We start from the raw sequence: 25,479 nt of genomic DNA, 5'->3' as shown, positions 1-25,479 counted from the left end.
TCTGGAATGCCCACATTGAAGGTAACCCATTTTTCACATGTATTATGTAATGATTTTGGTATATGTTGGAGCCGTTGAAACATGGAAATTGACAAGCATATGTGTTCCAAAAGGAATACAGGAAATTAATGTTTTAACTTTGTTTTAACGTATATATAGATAATAATACATGTACATTATACTCAGCTAGCTTAAGCCATTTCGGATCTTGTAAACGGCCAGTTTTGTTCATCCAATTTAAAGTTTTACATTGTCGTTTAGCTGCTGACATTCATATCAAGGATCAATTTTTCTCTCCCCTTCCTTCAAACAATATATAAAAGATATGATGAAACACTTGCATGCATGCATGCATGCCTCGTGAGTATGCCTAAGATTCGAGTCGGCAGTTTGGTTTTATCTCAACGTCAGCTTGAGAACCATGCCGATTGCCGCCTAAAGAAATTCTCTTCTAACACCCTTGTACTATAAATCTGAACACAAGATCGATCAGCATACCTCTAACCTGACTTGAATAGAAAATGGGTTCAGATCCTCAGTTTCAGATTCCATTCATCAAGTTCTCAGTGCCAGTGGGCTCTGAAGAGTTGGACCGAGTAACTAAGGGGTGGAATAGTCTTTGCATGAGAGTTCGATTCTCTTGTGAAATTTACGGTTGTTTCCAAGTAGTGTACGACAAGGTGCCTGTACAACTAAGAGCTGATATCTTTTCAACGATGAAGCAGCTTTTTGGCCTTCCATTGAAAACAAAGCAGAAAAATGATAATCCAAAGGCTTACTATATATGGCTACTTGGGACAGAATGCAGCAGTTCCCTTGTTCGAGAGCTTCGGCATTGACGATACATCTAACTATGAATCCCTCAAAACCTTCACGAAATTAATGTGGCCTGATGGTCACGATCAGAATCTTTTTTATATAAAAGAACACTCTTCTTTTCTATGATATCCCTGTTCTATTTTATTCAGCTAAAAGCAAAAAGTTATTCTTCTTGCTCTTCTTCATCTTACTCTACTCTTCTTTACTTTTTATAAATTTTTTATGCATGTTGAATTGTTTCCAATAGCCAAGCTGTTATTTCTATACTGAAGTCGCTGGAAGAGCTGAATCATATAATCGTAAGGGCGATTCTTGATGGTTATGGGTTGGGAGAGAAAACAGAGTCAATTATTTCATGCAAGACACTGCTGAGGATAATGAGATACAGAGCTCCTGATCCAGCTGGGGAATATATGAAAGGGCTCGGACCTCATACTGATAAAATATGGACCACAATCCTATTCGAGGATGAAGTTTCAGGCCTTGAAGTTGAAACTAAGGATGGAAAATGGGTTAAATTGACTCCATCTCCTGTCTCCTTCATCTAATGGTATGTAAAACCTTTGCAGTGTCATTTAAAAGATTGATCACTTGTGTGTTCTGGCGCATTATTGGGCTACACTATAAGTAGAGGTTGGAGAATGCTTAGGCTACCCAAACTTTACCAAGCATAGATTAACAGCTTCTAATATTTGATAGTTGACATTGGTTTGCAGGCATGGAGTAATTGCAGAATGCGTGCTGTGAAGCACAGAGTGATGATGAGTGGGGATAAAGACCGTTATTCATTCGGAGCTTTTGCAATTCCAGTGGATGGTAGCATGATCAAGGCACAAAAGGAGCTTGTTGATGAAGAACATCCCCAAGTTCTTAAAGAGTTTGAATTCACGGATTTTATCAGATTCCACCTCTCAGAGGAGGCAAGGGCCATAGACTCAGATAAGCAAGTGTTCGCATTTGCAGAAATTTAGAAACTGTTGATAGTACGTAGTTTAAGAATGTAAACTAAAGCTGGTTGGCTTATTAAAGGGCCTGAGAGCCCAAGTTTGTCAGCCTCTTTTAGGCCTGGGTTCGTTTTACCCCACGTTTTAGGCCTTTTTTTGGGGTAAAAAAATAAACCCTAAAACGGAACGGACCGTTTTTATCAACCCTGATATATATCTGATGATCAGTCAGTTGTCATATATATATATATATATATATTGATCTCTGTTTCTCGTTTTTTAATATTTTTCCCCTTTTAATTTCACTAGTAAATGATTCTGTATGAAATAAAGAGTGTATACAATCTCCTTAATTGTGTGACCGATTTCTTTGATCTCTTCTGATCCGGACAAGCGCAACCTATAGATCAGGAATCTAATCTCTAAACTCGAGTTCATGGGTTGCTGTAATTTATTTGGGCCATTTCGTTTTCGTTTCCATTTCGTTTGTTTGAATATTGGTTCGGTGAATTAACGACGCGAACTGATCTGGGATCAGGACATGATCATGATCAGAAAATTAAAGTAGTGGTGTACGTCAAGTAGATCATCTAGCTAAGCCAAGATCACGGACGCTGGTTAATTATAAGAGCTTTCCAGTTAGTCAACAAATTAATTATTACATGACTTTAAATATTTTTTATGGAAATTGATGATATCTGCACCCAAACACTACAAAAATATAACTATTAACTGGTCAATCGGAATACAAACGAAGACCATTGACCTTCATCATGAACAAGACAAAATTTCACACCGGCCGGCAGCGCCCGATAATAAATTGTCATAAAGAGATTGCAATTATTAGTTAAAAGAAAAATAATCTTTATAACTTTTAAATAGATAAATTTTATATAAATTTTTATAAAAAAAATATAAAAATAAATTATTTTTTATTAATAGAATCTATTATATAATAAAAAATTTATATAAAATTTATCTATTTAAAACTTATATCTAACATTATTTAAGTACATGATGTGTTAGATAATATATACCTTATTAATTGGTATTCTTTGTATCTACATGCATGATTTTGTATATATATATATATGAAGTGGCTATTATTATATGGATCATGTTGAACTTTTCTTGAGTGGACCCAGCTGGTTTTAAATATTTTCATAATTCCATGTGTTTTGAATTACATGATTATATTATATGTATCTTAACAAGATGCGTAACCTGGCCGCCTGGATATATCGAAGGATATCTTTGGTATATTCTCATGTACTGGTCGTTAAAACATGAAAATTGACAAGCATATATATATATATATATTGTTTAGGGAATACCGATCGAGATGTTTAATTAAGCTATGTGGGATCAATAAATCTAGGGACAACCGAGATGCACCATGTCATCCAATAATATTAAAAAAAAAGGAGGGAAAATAAAAAATGAAAGCTACTTTGGGTTGGATGCGTTAGAGCAAAACCAAAGAGGAAGATCAAAATCAGAGAGATCTTTGTAGTGCGTTGGATTCGTCTTTCGTCGTCGTTGAGCGTTGGAGGAAAATCAAGTGAAAAGAACTGCTTTGGGTTGGATGCTATAGAGCGAAACCAGAGAGGTCGCCGTCGTGCGTTGAATCTATTTTTCATCGCCGTCGTGCTTTTTTGGTCGTCGTCGTTCATTCCACATATGATCGTTGCCCTGTTGTTGCAGTCGTCGTCATCACAACCTACAAAAAAGAGCGGCTTGAGGCACCCTGCTGTAGAGCGAAACCACAATGATTCGGTTGAAGACCTAGTCCTCCGAACATTCTTGGTGAATTTCTTTAGACATTGATCAGATTTCATTTTCAAATTTCTGTCAATAAGTGGCTTTTGTATTGAACAGGTTGTTGGGTACTTTGACATAAGCACTGCAGAGTAAAGTGGTGATACAAACATCTTTTAACAACGACAATAATACTATAACTTGGACCTAATCACAGAAGGCTATGCATGTGGGAGGTGGGGGAGTCACTTTCTCTCCCACCAAATTACACATTTAACACACACTCACTGTCACAAAGCATAAACATCAAGTAACGCACATCCAAGAGACATACTAGTTTCCAACACCAATGAAAGCCCTCACAACAAATGGTAAACAGCCCTTGCAACAAACTGTTTATGACATGTAGGTCATAAATCATAATGGAGTTCATCAATCGGTCGACACATTCAAATTGAACATATATCTGAGTGCATTTTGAAACATTAGTACAATCTAATAGCTTTGGCACCCAACTAATCATAAGACAAATTATTTATAGAACTTAGCTCATAGATATCAACAGAGAAATAAGAAGTCCTATAAAGTAATAATTATCTGGGACAACTATGATTCCACCCCATTCGGATGTTAGATATATCACTTGATATATTTTTATTTTGGTAAACAGCTGTTCAAATAATTGAAAAAAAATTAAGTATAGCTAAGGTTTGTTTGAAAAAAAATAGGTGTGCCAAAAAAGAGAAAAAAAATAGGATAACGGACATGGAACCTTACCAGGGACAACTTGTCTTCGTGCGTTAGCTCCTCTGTTCACTCCTACAATTGTGTTGCTGTTGTCAATGAGAGTATGGAGTGTGTTTGAAGTTTTGAACGTAGAAATGGTGATTAGGTCTAATTAATCACATCAAGAATTCCAATTCCCCATCTCTGTGATTAGGTCTAAGATTCCAATCGGCAGTTTTGTTTTATCTCATAATAGTCAACTTGATCAGAACTGCATGTGCACCGTGCATGAAGGAACGAAGGAAGCCTTCTAACTGATAGGCATAGGCTACATCTATTTATATGCGATCAAAATTTGCTGTATTGCGGCAATAAAAAATGGGTTCATATTCTCATATTCAGGTTCCAGTCATCAAGCTCTCAATGGGCTCGGACTTGGATCGAGGAAGTGAAGGTTGGCACAACTTGTGCAAGAGAGTCCGAGAGGCCTGTGAAAATTACTGGTTTTTTGAAGTAATCTATGACAAGATACCTATAGAATTAAGAACTGAGGCTTTCTCAGCAGCGAGACAGCTTTTAATTGGCACAACAATTAATTAGAAACTTCATCATTTTTCAATCATCCAACAATATTATGTATGTTCACCTTTAATATTACAAAAAATTATATTAATCCAGAGGTAACCTTGGTTAAAAAAAAAAATTAGATGATAACTAGGGTACTTAATTTGTTTGTTTTCATTGAGTCAACCTCATTTGAAATATTGTAATTTTTTTTTTTTAGAATAAATAGTGTGCACATGTTCGAGATCTCATATTTTCACGTACGTGTATACGAAATTTTATTATTCGGCTGCTGGCCTGAAGCATATGTTTGGAGATCGACAAGCATATAATACATTGAATATATATTAATAATCCATTTAAGGGATTAATTACAGGAAATATTGCCACATACATGATGTACATGATTAATCCACTCAAGCTATATATTTTGGATATTTTAAATAGCACGTTGTTTAATTAATTAGCTGCATGGCGCTGACATTCACCAACGATTAATTTACTCTCCAAGTCCCCATCCCTCCCTTTAAACTATCACCAACACTTGCATCCCCTAGCTGTGACTAGGTCGTCTAAGCTATTCTAATCGGGAGTTTGGTGCATGCATATGCAGGTATCTCATGGATATATATGTATATATATATAACAGAAGCATCGATCTATTACATGGAAATCGAAAATGGTTTCAGATAATGAGTTTCAGATTCCAGTCATCAAGTTCTCAACGGACTCCAAGGACTTGGACCGAGGAACTGAAGGGTGGCACAACTTGTGCAAGAGAGTTCGAGAGGCTTGTGAAAATTATGGATGTTTCGAACTAGTGTATGATAAGATGCCTATACAATCGAGGGCTGAGACCTTCTCAGGGATACGACAACTTTTTGACCTTCCCTTGGATATAAAGAAGAAAAATGTTAGTCCAAAGCCTAACTCCGGCTACTTGGGACAGATAGCTGCAGTTCCCTTGTACGAGAGCTTTGGCATTGACGATGCCTTTAACTATGACTCCCTCAAAAGCTTCTCGGAGTTAATGTGGCCTAATGATCATGATCTCTTCCTGTAAGTATCTTCCTGCTTAAAAATCACTTCTTCTTTTTCGTGTTCATGGAACTTCTAAGAACTAGCTCTCAGAAACAGTTAGCTAGCTTTTACCTCCAAGGCACGCATTATATATTATATTAAAATTGCTGGAAAAAAAGCTGTTCTTCTTTTCCTTCTTTTTTGTTTTTTTAATGCATGTTGTATTCATGTTTTCAACAGCCCAGCTGTAACTGTAATGTTAAAGTCGCTGGACGGGCTGAACCATTTAATCGGAACGATGATTCTTGATGGTTTTGGTTTGGGAGAGAAAATGGAGTCAATCATGAAATGTGAGCCACTGCTAAGGTTAATGAAATACCAAGCTCCCCCATCTGGGGAATATATGAATGGGTTGGTTCCTCATACTGATATGGGATCGTATACACTTCTCTGTGACGATCAAGTTCCAGGCCTTGAAATTGAAACCAAGGATGGGCAATGGATTAGATTGTCTCCATCTCCCAACTCTTTCATCTTTTTTGTTGGAGATCTTCTAATGGTATTATAATTCTCTTCTGTATGTTTACATGATGCATGTTTGTCTCCGTAAGTAGAAATTGGAGTTTGCTTAGGCGCCTAGCTTCTTTGGTGACATCAAACCAACATTTACGTACGAAACATATATAATAGGCTAAAAACTGCTGATGTTGGACAATGTAAACTGATTTTGCAGGCATGGAGTAATGGGAGAATGCGTTCAGCGAGGCACAGAGTGATGATGAGCGGGGACAAAGACCGTTATTCTTTGGCAATTTTTGGAGCTCCAGTAGATGGTAGCATCATCAAGGCACCCAAAGAGCTTATAGATGAAGAACATCCCCAAGTTTTCAAAGAGTTTGATTATTTGGATTTTGTCAAGTTCAGAAATTCAGAGGAGGGACGGGCAACAGACTCAGAAATGCAAATGTTTGTATTTGCAGGGATATAGGATCGACTTCATGTTGGCGATATTGCTCATGCATGCCAGTTTATTAATGTAAAATAAAGCAAATAAAGCTGGTTGGATAGGAAAATGAGAGAGAGAGAGAGAGAGAGAGAGAGGTGGTTAATGTACCTCTTGTTAAATTAAGGTGTGAGAAATTAGAATGCTAAATAAAGCTGGTTGGCTTGTTAATTAAGTTGTGACCGTTGTTTCACGTACCTTTCTCAACCTCTTTTTCTTTTCTCGATCCCATACATTCATTTAACCGATTTGGCTAATACATTATAAACACCGAAACCTTATACAATCAACAGGAATTTGCTAGGTAGAAGCGATTTGGTTCATCAAACTGTGTATTAATATTCATATAATTTTTTTTATTATAAAAATAAATAAATAAAATACCTTATATTTAATATTGATGTACAGTTTAATACCGAAACTACTCGCAAGAAAATTTTTCTCAACACAAATATGACTTGGGACAAACACTGTAAGACTACAAAAAGCAACCCTATTACGGGAAAAAACGGACATTTATGAAAAGTTAATTATTTGCAACATAAATGAGAGATTCATTTTAATAAAAAATAATTGAGAATAAATAAACATCTTTTTGTAGTGGGCCCCATTTTTATGTATCAACCGGCCAAATGTATATTTCAGCTAGCCTCTCTCATCACAGTCTCTATCTCGTTTTATTATTATTTATTTCTACGGCTAATTTAACGCTTAATTGGTTTTGTATGAAATATATATATATATATATATATGTAAGTGTATTATACTAGTAGCGTATAAAATCTACTTTCCGACTAATTCTTTGATCTTTTGTATATGCTATGCTCATGTACTGGTCGTTAAAACATGAAAATTGATCGACAAGCATTTATACATACACATATATATATATATATATTGTTTAGGAATACCGATCGAGATGCTTAATTAATTAATCTACGTGGGATATTGTAATTAAACAGTGATCAGCTTTGTCACTTCAATCAGTGTTAAGTACGTCGTGATTTAGCTGCTGACAGTCATAATTGATTACTTTACTCTCCAACTCCCCATCTCGGTGATTAGGTCTAAGATTCCAATCGGCAGTTTTGTCGTATCTGATCAATAATGTCAACTTGATCAGAACTGCATGTGCACCGTGCATGAAGGAACGAAGGAAGCCTTCTAACTGATAGGCATAGGCTACATCTATTTATATGCGATTAAATTTTGCAATATTGCGGCAATAAAAAATGGGTTCATATTCTCATATAATTCAGGTTCCAGTCATCAAGCTCTCAATGGGCTCGGACTTGAATCGAGGAAGTGAAGGGTGGCACAACTTGTGCAAGAGAGTTCGAGAAGCTTGTGAAAATTATGGATGTTTCGAAGTAATCTATGACAAGATCCCTATAGACTTAAGGACTGAGGCTTTCTCGGCGGCGAGACAGCTTTTTGACCTTCCTTTGGATGCCAAGCAGAAAGGTGTAAATCCAACGAGACCTAGCCGTGGCTACATGGGACAGGGTTCTTTAGGTCCCTTGTACGAGGCCTTTGCAATTGAAGATGGCTCTAACTATGATTCCCTCAAAAGCTTCACGGAAGTAATATGGTCGGATGGTAATGACCAATTCTGGTGAGAATCACTGAATCAACTTGTGAGAATCATCATTAATACTGATCACAAGTCCTTTTCATGTTCAAGAACTCGAAGTATAAAGTACTTATATTGAGCCTAATTAATTATAAGCTAAAGAAAAATTAAGGTCGCTCTTTCTTTCTGTATATTTAATCGTTTATAATGCATATTAATGCATGCATGCTGTATTGCATGCTTTCAACAGCCAGGCATTTATTTCTATGGTTAAGTTGCTGGACGAGCTGGAACATATACTAGAATTGATGATTCTTGATGCTTATGGTTTGGGGGAGAAAAAAGAGTCAATCTTGGAATGCAAAAGTACACTACTAAGGCTAATGAAATACAAGGCTCCCCCATCAGGGGAATCTATGGAAGGGCTCAGAGCTCATATTGATACAGGATTGGGTACAATCCTCTGTGAAGATCAAATTTCAGGCCTTGAAATTGAGACCAAGGATGGGCAATGGATTAAACTGTCTCCATCTCCTAGCTCCTTCGTCTTTTTTGTTGGAGATTGTCTAATGGTACATACACATATAATTCTCTACTCTATATACATAGATTCATCTTGTTTGCTAATTAAGTGACATTAACCCATGCATGCAGAACGTTACAAAATATACTATATATAGGCCAGATCATAAAAATATTTGATGTTAATTGATAGTGGGTATTGATCGATCATTTTGCAGGCATGGAGTAATTGCAGAATGCATGCCGTAAAGCACAGAGTGACGATGGGCGGGGATAAAGACCGTTATTCTTTCGGAGCTTTTGCATTTCCAGTGGATGGCAGCATTGTCAAGGCACCAAAAGAGTTTATTGATGAAGAACATCCCCAACTTCTTAGAGAGTTTGACTTCGCAGATTATGTCAAGTTCTACCTTCGAAAGTTCGAGGCCGGTGGACGGGACAATCGCCCAGATCACGTATTGAAAATATTCGCATTTGCAGGGATATAAATTGAACTGCAAATATGCACAGTGTGGTACTGATCAGTTTAAAGCTGCATGCATGTAACATATATATATATATAGCCAGTAATTAATTGGCTAAATAAACAGGCCTTGTACGTATATATACGTACGTTGGCCTATATATATATGTATATAGCCATTAGCCAGTAATTGGCTAAATAAACTGGCCTTGTACGTACGTACGTTGGCCATACTAGCTACGTACTTATAGTCTTATACGCATGAATAAAATAATACTGGAGGCTGATCATCTAGTACTACTGGTGCTCAATTTTTACAAGTCCTAAGTTCTTTAAAAAAATTAAAGTCTATAAAAAAACAAAAAATTATATTTCTTTTGGTACGATTCGATCACCTTTATAAAAAGAACCTATGTGAGGATTTTATACTTAAAATTTTTACAAATCGTTAATGAATTAAAAAACTAGTCGTTGTTTCATGATCTTATAACTCGACCAATTCTGTTATAACACTTTTATTTATTTATTTATTTTTTTGCCCCACCTTCATTAATTTTTTTTCGAGTTCTGATCATCTCGTGGCTATAGGTTGTGTTTGGATGTTGAAGTGAGTTGAGTTGAGTTGAGTTGAGATGATAAAATATTATTAAAATATTATTTTTTAATATTATTATTATTTTAGGATTTGAAAAAGTTGAATTATTTATTATATTTTGTATTGAGATTTGAAAAAATTGTAATGATGAGTTGAGATGAATTTGATAACCAAACTCACCTTTAGTCAACAGCTCGATCGGGCTAATCCATATGATGTGACATGATGCCGTAGAAAAATTCAAACAAGGATACGATCACCGTGTAATTACGACGTGAGATGGATCGATCCTATTATCTAATTATACTATATTATATATATTTAATTTTTTTATTTTTACTAAATTAATTTAATTTTTCTATTCATTATGTATATATGGTTACATAATATATTTATTAAATTAAAAAATAAATAAATAAATAAAAAATTATAATTTAAAGATAATGACTAAAATTTTTCATAATATATCTGCGCCAATGACAACTCCCTTATCAAAAGAATATATCCATATATATATTGAGAAATTTTTATGTAATAGACACGAAAGTTAAAAATTATGAATTATATATGTAAACATTCTCATTCATCAATATTTACAAAATGAAGCTAAGTCCGATACAAAAAACGGCAATACATGACTAGCTAAAAGGCTTTTTGAGCAATAATATTTTAAATCTACTTCACACCATCCAATTAATATAATTTGATTTGTAAAATTTAAAATTTAAATTTTTTTTTTAAAATTAAATTATGATGTGGATGCTGGGGTAGAAACTTTCTGCCAATAGTACTTATTCAAATTTTAATATTCTATTGAAAAAGTGAAATTCAGGGCTACCTATATATTGTAAATAAAAGCTTGTGATCGAGATAGTTAAAAAAAAATAAAAAAAAAATAAAAATTGGTGCTGAAGACAAATTCATGATGATAAGTCGACACAATATGTAGGAAACGACAAGACGATCGAGCGCACAGACTCGAAACGACATGACGGAGTCTTAAAGGCAGTTTGGGGGAAGGGATGAGACACAAAATTTTCATCTCATCATTACACTTTTTTCAAATTCCTATACAAAATATAATAAATAATTCAATTTTTTCAAATCCCAATTCAATTTTTTCAAATTTCAAAATAATAATAATACTAAAACATAATATTTTAAACATTAAAACAAAACAAAAAATTCTCATCTCACCCCCAAATTTGCCCTAGTCCCAGTCCGAATCCAATCACCTTGTTCTCTCAGTCCGATTTCTCCCCGTCTGTTTTGAAGATGCCGGACCAGATCATTATCATGACCTACCCAACCTAGATCTGCTGAAGAGATTAACCCTACAATCAATTTGGACTTTTTTCCTTCAACATTTTCCCAACAATCAAACAGATTTATTAAAAAAAGGCAAAATAGAGAATCAACGAATCCATAAGCAAGTCAATACCCAATACAGAATATCACTACACGAAATCAGACATTTTTCAGCTCTAAAAATCATTGTAAATACTTCTAAAAATCGCTACATTTGATCAGTTGTGGTGATTTTTAAATCCCTGTATCTTTTATGAAATAAAAGTATCATTTTTTTAATCAATTTCAACAATAGACAAAAATTGTCGCAAAAAAATATTATTCATGGCAATTTTAGTATGTCACAAATGTCCCAAAAATTAACGGAGAGAGGGGGAGAAGGGGGAGACGAAGGGAAATGACTAAAAGGAAACGTGCCAGGTAATTAAGTTTTATCAATTTTTTTTTTTGTGGCAACTTAATATCGTTGCAAAATCTGAAATCCTCGCCGCAAATGATGAAACAACGAATCAAAAATGGTTGGAACTATATATTTGTGGAGGTAAATTTTGCCTGAAATAGTCGTGTATAGTTATTCATAAATTTTGTAAAATGCTATTTCCGGCGCTTTTGATTCGCCGATAATAAGCACTTAACTGGCCACATAAAACTTTTATGGCGACAATGTTCGCCGCAAAATGTATTTATTGTGGCGATTTTACTATTTGACGGAAAGAAAATAGCCACTATAGTCACAGACTCACAATGGTTTTTGGCATATCGCCGCAGATAACATAACAGTGATTTCTCATTAGCATTTTCCAAATTTGGCTTTGGAATTGAGCTGTGAGCTTTAAATCGCCGCAAATAAATAGTATTTGCAGCGATTTTTTTTTCAACGATCTTAAAATCGTTGGAAATAATCTATTTTTTTGTAGTGTGTATAAGTTTTACATAAGTTTTTTTATAAATTCAATACATAAGATCTATCCATATCATTTATACATTTAGATACACAACGCAATCACAAAGTTTAATAAATTACAATCATAGCTTCACAAAACCATAACCATATATCACTTCAATATAATTAGTATTAATTCACATCATCCCACTCCAATCTTTCTTACTGCATACAACTTAAATTATAAAACATGTTAATGTGCTTGTTGTCCATATAATTCAATCCAACACAACTACGTACGTACATGATTCCATTAAAGCCTTGATCTTTCTCCACCCAAAAATACTTATTTGCAGTGAATTATTAACTAGGAATGGAGGGTCGAATAGTCCCTCTTAAAGAGTTGGTCGTACCCATAATTGTGAAGGCCCACAAATCGAAGGTTAAGGCCCATGATCCGGTGATCAAAGGACCAACAACCAAGATGCGCCAATACGGAATTCGAATCCAGCTATCATTAACCACGGATTAATGACATAACAGACAAATAATTTATCTCTAGCGTGATATACGTCTAGAATACCTATTCGGGGTATTAAATCCCTCTAGCATAATGGCTGATTGAGATCCTTAACAATCCGTAACCCAACAAGGATCAATGGAAGTTACGTCGTCTAATAAGTCTTCTCATCACGTGACCAACTCATATAAATAAAGGAAAAAAACTTGCCTTAGGTAACTTATGATCACCTTGAAGCTTGAAATACTCTTCACACTATATATTGACTTAGGTATCAGTGGTGTCCCATCGAGCTCACTTACCTTTGATTGCAGGATATAACTAGAGGTCGTTGGTAATGATACAAAACACATCGCAAAATGATCATTTTTTACCAAAATGAATCAATTCTCATCACAAATAGTCATGATTCTTGTCACAAATGAAACATGTCATAAGTGCTCTCTTTTTCTTTTTTTTTTATTATTATTTTTTACAACTTCTAACGTTGTTATATCAGTAAGTTGGAGGGAATTAGAATAGCAAGTCTTGGCTGTGCTATTCATAGCAAAGATTCATTTGGGTACGTACGTATCCTAAATCATTCTTTTATTAAATATTCAGTATTATGGATATGATCAACAATGTATTCATGAATTGATCAGCATGAAAACCGTATCCATTATATATATAAAATGTCTATGCATGTTTATCATTTATATATATATCATGCACATACGTACTTTGTATCATGATCATAATTAATATTATTGTCTGAACTTGTCATGAATCAACCTGCTGTAAAATATTTACTCATTTTCATGTGTTTTGCGTTTCAATCTATATTTTAGAATTCAGCTTCTGCTTTTGGAAGCATATTTTTTTGTAATATATATTAGGGGCCATTTAAATTAATTTAAACATAAAAATTGACGTGAAAGGGAATACAAGGAAATAAACAAAATCTGCTAGCTTAAGCTACTTTGGATCTTGTAAACAGGCAGTACTAGTTTTATGCCTCTAGTCAAAATATAATTAATATTAATGCATTAACGTCATTGTTTAATTAGTTAATTTACTCTCCAAGTCCCAACCTACCCCTAGCCTCCCTTTAAATTAGACTGTAATGACGACGTCACTCTTACGTGTCCTGCTATCAGATCTAAGATTCCAATCGGCAATTTGGTTCTATCTCAATGTCAACTTGTGAACTGTCATAACAAGAAACCCTAGTTTGTAACAGCTAGCCATGCATGCATACGATATATACGTATATATATGTATATATCATCAACTTCTTTAAACGTGGAAATCAAAAATGGGTTTGAATCCTCAGGCGTTTCAGATTCCAGTCATCAAGTTCTCAAAGGGGCTGAAAGAATTGGACCGAGGAACTGAAGGGTGGAACAATTTGTGCGACAAAGTTCGGGAGGCTTGTGAAAATTATGGATGTTTCCAACTAATGTTTGAAGAGATACCTATACAATTAAAAGCTGAGATATTCTCGGTGATCAGACAGCTTTATGGCCTTCCTTCGGATATAAAGCAGAAAAATGTTAATCCAACAAGGCCTGGCCGTGGCTACGTTGGACGGAAGAATCCTGTCAGTCCCTTGTTCGAGAGTTTTGGCATTGAAAATGCCTCTAACTATGACTCCCTCAAAAGCTTCATGGATTTAATGTGGCCTAATGGTCATGATCACTTCTGGTGAGATTAATCTAGATTCCTCAAAGATCACTTCTTCTTCTTTTTGTCATCATGTTCAACAAATTCTAAAAACTAGCTAGCTCATAAAAAAGTTCTCTCTCTCTCTCTCTCTCTCTTTTAATTTTTTATCTATTTCCCACTGCAGCCAAACTGTTAGTTCCATGATGAAGTTGCTGGACGAGCTGAGCCATTTAATTGGAACGATGATTCTTGATGGTTATGGTTTGGGAGAGAAATTAGAGTCAATCATGGAATGTGAGACACTTCTAAGGATAATGAGATACGAAACTAATTCCACATCTGGGGAATCTGTGAAAGGGTTGGCAGCTCATACTGATAAAGTATTGTTTACATTCCTCTGTGAAGATCAAGTTTCAGGTCTTGAAGTTGAAACCAAGAACGGGCAATGGATTAAATTGTCTCCATCTCCTACCTCTTTCATCTTTATTGTTGGAGATCTCCTAAAGGTATATATAAATCTTTATAGTTGGAGATCATATCCTACAAACATAACTTTTTATTAACAACATCTGATATATATTGATTTTGCAGGCGTGGAGTAATTGCAGAATGCATGCTGTGAATCATAGGGTGATGATGACTGGAGATAAAGAGCGTTATTCTTTCGGAGTTTTTGCAGTTCCCATGGATGCAAGCAATATCAAGGCACCAAAAGAGCTTGTTGATGAAGAACATCCCCAAGTGCTCAAAGAGTTCCGTTACAAGGATTATCTCGATTTCACCTATTCGGAGATGGCAAGTTCCATAGACTATCATATGCACATGCTCTCATTTGCAGGGATGTAGAACGTCTTAATTAACTTGCTGGCGAATACATGATCAGTCCTAGTAGTATTTGCATGGCTTATACAAGCATGCATGTAAAAATAAAGCTCTACTTTGGCTTAATAAAGTTGTGGTCGTTTCAAGGCCTTTCTACTTCTGTTCTTCTTCCATTCATACGTGTTTTTTTTACTTAATTTTGGCCTTCATTTATGTTTAATTGATGTCTATTGATCGTACGTAGACTTTAAATATCTGGTGGCCGTCTATTGTATCACCATGCGCCACCAAGGAAACCCTATATATACTCGCGATCAATGCGTTCAAAATCTTTCTTCGATGGTTGATGGTCCATTTTTTTAATTTGTTTTCCCAAACAAGACATCATAACACAAAGAAAGCTTTTATATCTTGTTTTTTTCCCCTTAAAATCCAACCATTGATTATTGATTAATATTGCCTAATTTTAAATATACTCTAGCTAGGTTATATTTAAAAAACAAATGATCCGATCCTTGCTATATACTAAACTTCAAAAAATTATATTGTTTAGGATATATTATTAGAAGATAAATATTTTAGTGATTTTAAAAAATTAAATCTACAAATTGATATGTTTTTATGTCATACGTTAGGTTGTAAAACTGCTTTTATTATAAATTAGATATAACGTATTATATGAAGTCATGTTAGTTTATAGATTTATTAGTGTTTTAAAATTTGGATTAATTATTTATAAGTTGAAACCCCAAAAAATCTTATAAAATAAAAAGTAAAAAATCCAATGATGAATTTTGCAATTAACATATTTTTCGTAGGTAGATGTGGTTGAATTTCTAAGACATAGAAGGTGCGCAAAGATAGAAGGTGAGCCCAGAGGTTAGATGGCCCAGACAGCCCATTGATAACAGAACTAGCGAGCCCAACTCCACCAATCTACATTCAACAATTACAAAACAGTTCGAATGTGGGCTTGGTTTGAACTTTGAAATTAGAGGTGTAGCACGAGATGGGTGCCGACAAGGGCAGTTTTTTTATTTTATTTTTATATTCTTTTTATGTTCTTAAATATTTTTTTAAAAAAAAGAATTTATAATATTATTAAAAAATACTTTCTTAATTACTATGTAAAAAAAAAAAAATTATTAAGACCCAATTCTCGCTGATAGTAGTTTTTTTCTATAAATTATAAATAATGAAGGAAAAATGACTTCGAAAGTCGAAACTCTCTCTAACAAGCGAGTCGAACCGACATGGCCAAGTCTCACTTTCTGTCTGAATCCGAATATCCGATTTATGATCTTCTCCTCTCAGTCGGTTATGCTGATGCCTTAAAAACCGATATATTTGCCTCTGAAAAGCTCTCTTCAGGCATTGTCTGGTGCATGGCTGTCGTCAACAACGAAACCCTAACACACCTCGAGGAAATGCAAGTAATTCTCTCCGAATCATCTTTACGCACCACGATATGATTGCAATCAATGTCGTGAATAATTTCCATAATTGAATAAAATAGTTCAAATCTCTCTTTGATGGTTGATGTTGATGTTACCTTTTGTGTTATGGGAGCAGTGAGATTGAAAAGCGCATTGAGGAAGCTCTGAGATTAATCGATTGTCTACACCCCCTTGAAGCTTCTCAAATTGAAACTTTAGACTTCAAAGCCATTTTTCCCGTTGTACAGTAGCTCGTTAATCATGTTAGAACATTACAAGAAGATGACAGGGATCATCTGTGAAGATCAAGTTTCAATCCTTTGTGAAGATCAAGTTTCAGGCCTGAAATCAAAACCAAGGATGGGCAATGGGTTAAATTGTCTCCATCTAGACCATCTCCTGATTCCTTCATCTTTGTTGTTGGAGATTTTTTTTATAAGAACTTTATTGAATGAAACAATGCGAAGCTCATGTACAGAGGAAGTATACAAAAGAAGCACCTAATTACATTCTAGAAACCTGAAAAGAAAACAAAAACTCATGAGCATTCCCTTCCTTAAGAACAATAGCCGAAAACCATTACAGTAAAGAATATAAGTGAGAAGATTGGAAATGGCGCTTTTAATAAGAGTTAATCTTTCCCTTGTTGATAGTATAGTCGCTTCTAACTCGACAATTTTTTCTCAACATTTTCTACGATACCATCCCATATATTTTTTGCTTTGAATGACGCCCCCAACGAAAGTTAAGATATTTCATAGGAAGATAAGCAACTTTGCAGCCCAACAGATCTACTAAATGGTTAATATTTCTCACATCTCCTACCAGTACCAATTCCGACTTGCCCAAATTCACCTTGAGGCCCAAGACAGCTTCAAAGCACAATAATACATCCCTTAAAACTTGAATTTGTCCATTGTCAGCATCACAAAAAATGTGAGTTTTATCCTCAAATAATAGATTATGAGAAATTGAAATAACACCGTTACTCAATGTCTCAATCACTAAAACAAAAAGAAAGGGGGATAGCGGATCCCCTTGTCTCAAGCCCCTCGAACTCTGAAAAAATCCACAACAGTTGCCATTTACTAATATAGAAAACCGAGTAGTCGAAACACAATGTCTAACCCATTCAAACCACCTATCCCCAAAGACACATCTTGTTAGCACATAAAAAAGGAAATTCCAACACACATAGTCGTATGCCTTTTCCATGTCAAACTTGCAAAGAACCCCCAGAATACCCATCCTCAACCAACTGTCCAAACATTAATTTGCAATCAGAACCAAGTCCAAAATATGACATCCCTTAACGAAAGCATTTTAAGGTTTGGAGATGATTTTATCCATCACAGTACTCATGCGATTAGCTAACACCTTCGAAATAATTTTATAAATCTCGTCTATCAAACTAATAGAACGGATATCCTTTAACTCATAGGCGCCGTCTATCTTAGGAATGAGTGCAATAAATATAGCACTTAGGGACTTCTCAAACTTGTGACAAGAATAAAAATCGTGGAATACCCGCATAACTTATTCTTTCACTACATCCGAACACTTTTAAAAAAAAATAGAGAAACTATCCAGATTTGGAGTTTTATCTTTACACATTCCACTCACCACCTGATACACCTCATTTTCTTTAAAAGGCCTCTCCAACCAGCTGGCTGCATAGAAATCCAACTGGTCAAAATTCAGACCATCTAACTTAAGACGCCACTCCTCTGTCTCGGTTAGAAGATCTTCATAATATTGCACAATGTGATCTTGAATCTCATTAGGGGAATGAAGTACATTGGTAACGGAATGAAGTACCTCAATGACGTTATTGCGCCTATGTGAGTTAGCCATCTTGTGAAAGAACTTAGTGCATTTATCCCCCTCTTTCAACCAAAGCACCCTTGATTTTTGCCTTTAAGAAATTTCTTCCATCAACAAAATCTTCTCAATTTCGGTCACCACCTCATTCTTCCTTAACAATGACTCCTTATTTTCATCCCCATCCTCCAAAGCGTGCAACTCATCCCAAAGCAAATTTTTCTGCAATTCAATATGCCTAAAGACTTCATTATTCCACTTCTTTAAATCAAATTTTAGAGCTTTGAGTTTTCCTGCCAATAGAAAACTAGGAGCTAGTTCCAGAAAAGGAATAAGAGACCCACCAATTCCTTACCTTCTCCACAAATCCATCGGCTGCAAGCCACATATTCTCAAATTTAAAATAATGCATACCCCCATGTAAACCACCACAATCAATAAAAATAGAAAAATGATCAGAACAGACACAGGACAACCTCTTCTGACATAAATCCGAATAATGAGTCTCCCATGATGTATTGATTAGAAATCTATCAAACCTTGACCACCTTCTACTGTTAGACCATGTATATACCCCCTACCAAAGGAAGATCCACAAGATTCAGATAAAAAATAAGCTCAATAATCTCTTCCATAGCCACAGACAAAGTTGATGCACCTGTCCTCTCACTAGAAAACCGAACAATATTACAATCCCCACACAAAAACCAAGGCATATCCCACAAGTAATGCAAACCCGCCAACTCCTCCCACAAAAAACTTATATCCATATCCACATTAGGCTCATACACACCCGCAAAAGCTCACCTCCACCCATCCTCAGTATTTTTAATGGTATAATTCCAATATTTGATATGTTAATTTATACGTTTGTCATCTTATTTCCGGGAATGATATACTTCCTATGTGGTACGTACATGATTTCTTTTAGTACCAGCTATATATATATCATTAAAATGAAATAATTTTGATACCAACAATAATTATGCTAAACCACCACTTATATATGTGGTAGTAATTTTGAAGTAGCAGTTAAAAGATTGAAACTTCAATGTGCATGCTACTGAGGCTATTCCATAATTAGTAGATCATATTAGATCAGCTTGCTTAGGCCGCCAGCTTCTTTGTGAAATCAACCCAAGATTTACCAAACATATGTAGGTTAACAACTACTGACGTTGGACATTACAAATTGATTTGGCAGGCATGGAGTAACGGCAGCATGCGTTCCGTGAAGCGCAGAGTGATTATGTGTGGGGAGAAGGAGCGTTATTCTTTCGCATTTTTTAAAATTCCAGCATCATCAAGGCACAGGATCAAGAGCTTGTAGATGAAGAACATTCCCAAATTTTCAAAGAGTTTGATTCTTTGGATTCTGTCAAGTTCAGCCATTCAGCGGAGGGATGGGCAACACTAGACTCAGAAATGCAAGTGTTTGCGCGCGTTTGCAGGTATATAGAGGACTACTTTGTTAATGGTGATAATGCTCTGTTTAATAATGTAAAATAAATCGAGGTGTCTAGTTTAAGATTAGACTGCTGGTTCGGCTAATCCAAAATTAGACTTCCATGCATATATACATAAAAAATTGATGACTTAATTGTTCATGACGACAATGTAAAACTAAAAGAATAAATATTATATTTATGTAGTGTAATATGCATATGTAAATTGATTGGTTCGTTCATTATTTACAAAATCGAGGTATGACTTGTAGTCACAGAACTGATGTTTGGAGCGTCTAATCTGTGTTCAAGGCATATATATATATATATATATATATATATATATATATGCTTCTTCTTGCGTCTTGATTAATTTGGCTTTCCAGTGGGTTATTGATGGTGTTTGATGCATGCTGATCATCAGCTAGCGGGGTGCAGGATTAATTTTCTTCGTCAATATAGTGTTTTTCTCCCTGCTTTCTCTTATGAAATAAAACATAAAGAGAATGATGAATGCAAGCAAAAAAGACACGAGAATAATAAGAAACAAAACTGCAACATACGAGGAAATATATGCAGCAGCAAAAGCAAATATGAAGTACTTTACAATGATCAAGAAATGCATGCAACAACAAAAGTTAAAGTAAAGCACACTGCAATAAAAGAGAAGTGAAAAGTAATAACAAAAAGGAGAAGAAAAGCAACAGAAAAATGAGGAAAGTGTTGTCACATAAAAGCAAGAGATCATCTGTAAAATACATGGCTGCACACACAAAGCAATGTCAAGAAATGAACATGTAAAACACTGCCTAAACCATATTGTCTATAAAGATGCAGTATATTACTTGTAACTAAGTAGAAAGTTTAAAATTAGTTTTTAGAATTTTTATTTCTGCCTTTATAAAGTATAAATAGCAGCAGGCTTTGTATTATTATTTTTCAGATCAATGAGAATGAGCACACTGCCGATACATTTCGAATTTCTATATATGTTTTAACACTTTCCTTTAACGTACAAGTTCGAATATTTATTCTTCATATCATAATATCATGGATTAATGCATGAAATTACACAACGAACGCTGGGATCACTAGCTAGGACTTGATCAGAAAACTGGTGTCTAGCTAGCTAGTCTAAGCCAAGAGCACGGATGCTGGTAATTAAGAGCTTTCAGGTTAGCAAACAAATTAAGGCATACAACACAGTCCATAACGTACGTTAATAACATTTTTATTGGAATTGATGATATCTCCCAACCACTACTAAAATCTAAAATATAACTCGATCGGAATACAAACGAAGACCATTGACCTTCAAGTACAAGACAATTAAACACAGCTCGATCGCACTAGGTCCACTCCGACTGTCTAACATCATGCCAATTTAAGGTCATTTCACTCTTGCTAAAAAAATAATAATTAAAAAATTAAATTTTTTTTTTTGATATTCTTTTATTTAAATATTAACATTATCTTTTAAAAATTACTAATGTCATTTTATTAGAAACATGATAATCTTAAAAAAATTTCTCTCATTCATATTTATGTTACTGCTCACACTAATGAGCATAGTAAATGGATGGATCATGTCGTTGCAGATAATTATGTAAGCAGTATTAATTTTATTAAATAAATTATACAACATGTGAATAATTTATTTGTTATTTCTATTTCTTTTAATACGTTACTTATTAACGATCATTACCTTTCAAATTGCAGAAAAAAATGATGGAGATGTAGTCAGCTTCTGGGAAATCCTCTCCTAGTGACAGACATATTCACGCAAGTGCTCGGGCCGCAGCCTACTATGACAAGAGGTTTGGGATGATCTTTTAAGCATAGATGTTCATCCTCCTCAACTTCATCGACTTCACAAATTAATAATCTTACCAAAAATTTAGAAGTTGCACGGTGTGAGAATGAGTATATGAGGTCGAGATAGAAAGAGTTAAAGTCTCTCTTAGAACGACAGTCTCATTTAGAGATGCGTTTGCAGGACCAACAGAGAGACCAGGAGAAAAGAATACGCAGTAAAGTCCAAGAGCAAGTACAGCGGGAGATGATGGTGCAAATGGAGCGTATTATATCGTTGTAACAGAATCACGATGGGAGAGGAAAAAAGAATAAATAAATTTTATTAGGGTATATAACTAATTTTAATATCTAATTTTGAAATTTTATAAGATATTGTTACTTGTTAATTGATGGTATGTAATATGATACAATTAGTATGTTTTTAAATTTGATGAAATTAATATTTCTGATCTGTACGTTCGAACATAAATTAAAAACATTCGAACATTGGTTCACGTTTGAACCAACGTTCGAACATGAATACACAAAATTATATAGTAACATTTGAACGTAGGCCTCAACGTTCGAACGTAATCACCCTCAAACGAAACAAAATATTTGAATGATTAAACGATTAACGTTCAAACAAACCTTCGAACGCACCACTTGCATTCAAACGCTCATTCGTTTACATTCAAAATAACGTCTGAACGTTACACCCGTTAAATTTAAACATTGGTCCGTTAAAGTTTGAACGGAAAGTCGAACGTTTATTGTAATTAACGTTCGGATGCATAAACGTTCGAACGTAAATATAATACGTTTGAACTATAATCAACGAACGTCAACTTCTGTCATTCAAACGCCAATCAATTAGGTTGCTGTTCGAACATTATTTTCTGTGATAGATCTCAACCGTCACCAAAAAATGGAATGTTCGAACGTTCAACCAAACAGAACACCTCCAACTATCACTAAAAATATTTTCAGTGACGGTTCAATTAGTAAACTATCACCAATTATTTTCTGTGATACACATTAGGTGACGGTCGTGGTGACGTTTTGATAATTTTTTATAATGGTTTCCTCTGTCATAAAAGATAAATTGTGTTGTAGTGCAAACACAGCTGGATCGGCCGAGCACTTTGATTTCACACCCAGCTTGCCATAAAGAGATAAATTGCAATTAGCAATGCACGCACAAATTAGTGCTCAATTACATCTAATTAATGTTTTATCGAATAAAATATTTCGAATAAAATAAAGTATATATGCGTAACTTGGAAGCATATATACTTTGGTGTTATATGCTGTGGTCTTTATAACATGAAAATGGACAAGCATATTATATATATATATATAGAAAAATGTTAGTATGTTGCTTGAATTTGTCATCTTATTTTAATCGTTCATATATTTAATTTATTTTTACTTAATAATTAAAGAAATAACTTTAGTATAGTGATATATTTTTTTATTTTTTAAAAATATTAAAATATATTAAAAAAATATGAAAACATAAAAAAATAAAAAGTTAAATTTGTGCTGGGCCGCAGCCTAGCCCCGCATATATCATTTCTCTTATTTTAATAAGCTACGTGCAGGGATATTGTACAACAGTGATCAGTTTTATCACTTCAATAGTGTTACGTCGTGATCATTTAGCTGCTGACAGTCATCAATGATTAATTTACTCTCCAAATCCCCATCGCTATGGCTAGGTACAAGATTCCAATCGGCAGTTTTGTTTTTATCTCATTGTCAACTTGATGATCTTTCAACTGATACTGATAGGCATACACGCCAGCTATATCTATTTGTAAGAGATCAAAATGATGATCTGTAATATTGTGTCCATCAAAAAATGGGTTCAGATTCTCAGATTCAGGTTCCAGTCATCAAGTTCTCAGTGCAGGGCTCGGACTTGAATCGAGGAAGTGAAGGGTGGCACAACTTGTGCAAGAGAGTTCGAGAGGCTTGTGAAAATTATGGGTGTTTCGAAGTAATCTATGACAAGATCCCTATAGACTTAAGAACGGAGGCTTTCTCGGCGGCGAGACAGCTTTTTGACCTTCCTTTGGATGCCAAGCAGAAAGGTGTAAATCCAACGAGACGTAACCTTGGCTACATGGGACAGAGTTCTTTAGGTTCCTTGTACGAGGCCTTTGCAATTGAAGATGGCTCTAACTATGATTCCCTCAAAAGCTTCACGGAAGTAATATGGCCTGATATTGGTAATGACCAATTCTGGTGAGAATCATCAATACCCATCACAAAGTCCTTTCCATGTTGATCAAGAAGTATATACTACTAGTACTTATATTGAGCCTAATTAAGCTAAGAGTAAAATTAAGCTCGCTAGCTCTTTCTTTCTATTTAATTTTTTTATGCATGTTGTATTAATAATGCTTTCATGAACAGCCAGGCATTTATTTCTATGGTTAAGTTGCTGGACGAGCTAAACAATATACTAGAATTGATGATTCTTGATTCTTATGGATTGGGGGATAAAAAAGAGTCAATCGTGGAATGCAAAACACTACTAAGGCTAATGAAATACAAAGCTCCCCCGTCTGGGGAATCTATGGCAGGACTCAGAGCTCATACTGATAAAGGATTGTTTACAATCCTATGTGAAGATCAAGTTTCGGGCCTTGAAGTTGAAAAGAAGGATGGCCAATGGTTTAAATTGTCTCCATCTCCTACCTCTTTCATCTTTTTTGTTGGAGATCTCCTAAAGGTATAAATCTTTATATATAGTTGGAGATCATCTGATCCTACAAACATAACTTTTATATTTGTTTTTACAACTCAACTCATCTGATCATCTCCTATAAATATAACTTTTATGTGTGTTTGTATAAATCTGTTCGGCCCTAGCTTGTTTGTTTTCAATATTTTTTTATCTCATCTTATTTCATCCAATCATTACAATTTTTTTAAATTTTCACACAAATTAAAATAAATAATTCAACCTTTTCAAATTTGAAAATAAAAATAATATTAAAAAAATATATTCTAATAATATTTTATTTAATTTTTAACTTTCATCTCATCTCATCTTATCTCATCTACGAAAACAAATGAGGCTAATTAACAACATCTGATGTTGGATGGTGGGATATTGATTTTGCAGGCGTGGAGTAATTGCAGAATGCATGCTGTGAATCATAGGGTGATGATGACTGGAGATAAAGAGCGTTATTCTTTCGGAGTTTTTGCACTTCCCATGGATGCAAGCAATATCAAGGCAGCAAAAGAGCTTGTTGATGAAGAACATCCCCAAGTGCTCAAAGAGTTCCGTTACAAGGATTATCTCGATTTCACCTATTCGGAGAAGGCAAGGTCCATGGACTATCATATGCACATGCTCGCATTTGCAGGGATCATGTAGAACTTAACTTGTTGGCAATGACATGATCAGTACTAGTAGTATTTGGTTAATACAAGCATGCGTGTAAATTAATCAAGATCTACTTTGGCATAATTAATACAGTTGTGGTTGTTTCGACCCTTTCTAGTTCTGTTCTTCTTCCACGTTTTTTTTCAACTTCTTTTTCGCCTTCTTTTATATATGTTTTACTAATGCATATCGTAGCCTTTAGAACAAGGAAACCCTACACATAAGTAGGGCTATAAATAATTCGGCCTACACACGTAATTTTCGTAAATTTTCAATTGAACACATATTTCGATGCTTAAACCTGAAATGCTAAATTAACATATTTTCCTGAAATTCGCATAATTCTAAAATATCATCACTTTTCAAATTCATTGATATTCACTTAATATTTAGTTAACCTAATTCAAACTCAA

General features: G+C 34.6%; 4 protein-coding genes and 1 pseudogene across 4 annotated transcripts; all 5 read left to right on the top strand.

Annotated features, from left to right (window-relative positions):
* The first annotated feature begins 521 nt into the window (after positions 1–521).
* Positions 522–1,959, top strand: LOC109001758 (annotated as a pseudogene).
* A 3,531-nt stretch (positions 1,960–5,490) lies between these two features.
* LOC109009444 (probable 2-oxoglutarate-dependent dioxygenase AOP1) lies at positions 5,491–6,819 on the top strand. Its single transcript, XM_018989898.2, has 3 exons — positions 5,491–5,870; positions 6,072–6,390; positions 6,565–6,819. The coding sequence occupies exons 1-3, from the start codon at positions 5,491–5,493 to the stop codon at positions 6,817–6,819; spliced, it is 954 nt and encodes a 317-aa protein (XP_018845443.2).
* A 1,247-nt stretch (positions 6,820–8,066) lies between these two features.
* Positions 8,067–9,417, top strand: LOC109009428 (probable 2-oxoglutarate-dependent dioxygenase AOP1). The gene is made up of 3 exons (XM_018989883.1): positions 8,067–8,449; positions 8,658–8,979; positions 9,148–9,417. Exons 1-3 carry the CDS (start codon positions 8,067–8,069, stop codon positions 9,415–9,417), a joined length of 975 nt encoding a protein of 324 aa, XP_018845428.1.
* A 4,578-nt stretch (positions 9,418–13,995) lies between these two features.
* LOC109009631 (probable 2-oxoglutarate-dependent dioxygenase AOP1) lies at positions 13,996–15,191 on the top strand. Its single transcript, XM_018990212.1, has 3 exons — positions 13,996–14,384; positions 14,530–14,851; positions 14,937–15,191. The coding sequence occupies exons 1-3, from the start codon at positions 13,996–13,998 to the stop codon at positions 15,189–15,191; spliced, it is 966 nt and encodes a 321-aa protein (XP_018845757.1).
* Positions 15,192–23,513: 8,322 nt separating this feature from the next.
* Positions 23,514–25,187, top strand: LOC109009441 (probable 2-oxoglutarate-dependent dioxygenase AOP1). Its single transcript, XM_018989894.2, has 3 exons — positions 23,514–23,913; positions 24,085–24,403; positions 24,800–25,187. The coding sequence occupies exons 1-3, from the start codon at positions 23,528–23,530 to the stop codon at positions 25,055–25,057; spliced, it is 963 nt and encodes a 320-aa protein (XP_018845439.1). The 5' UTR covers positions 23,514–23,527; the 3' UTR covers positions 25,058–25,187.
* Positions 25,188–25,479: the final 292 nt, after the last annotated feature.

Source organism: Juglans regia, chromosome 11, assembly GCF_001411555.2.
Source record: "Juglans regia cultivar Chandler chromosome 11, Walnut 2.0, whole genome shotgun sequence".
Classification (NCBI taxonomy): Eukaryota; Viridiplantae; Streptophyta; class Magnoliopsida; order Fagales; family Juglandaceae; genus Juglans; species Juglans regia.
This window is presented reverse-complemented; position numbering and strand designations above follow the sequence as displayed.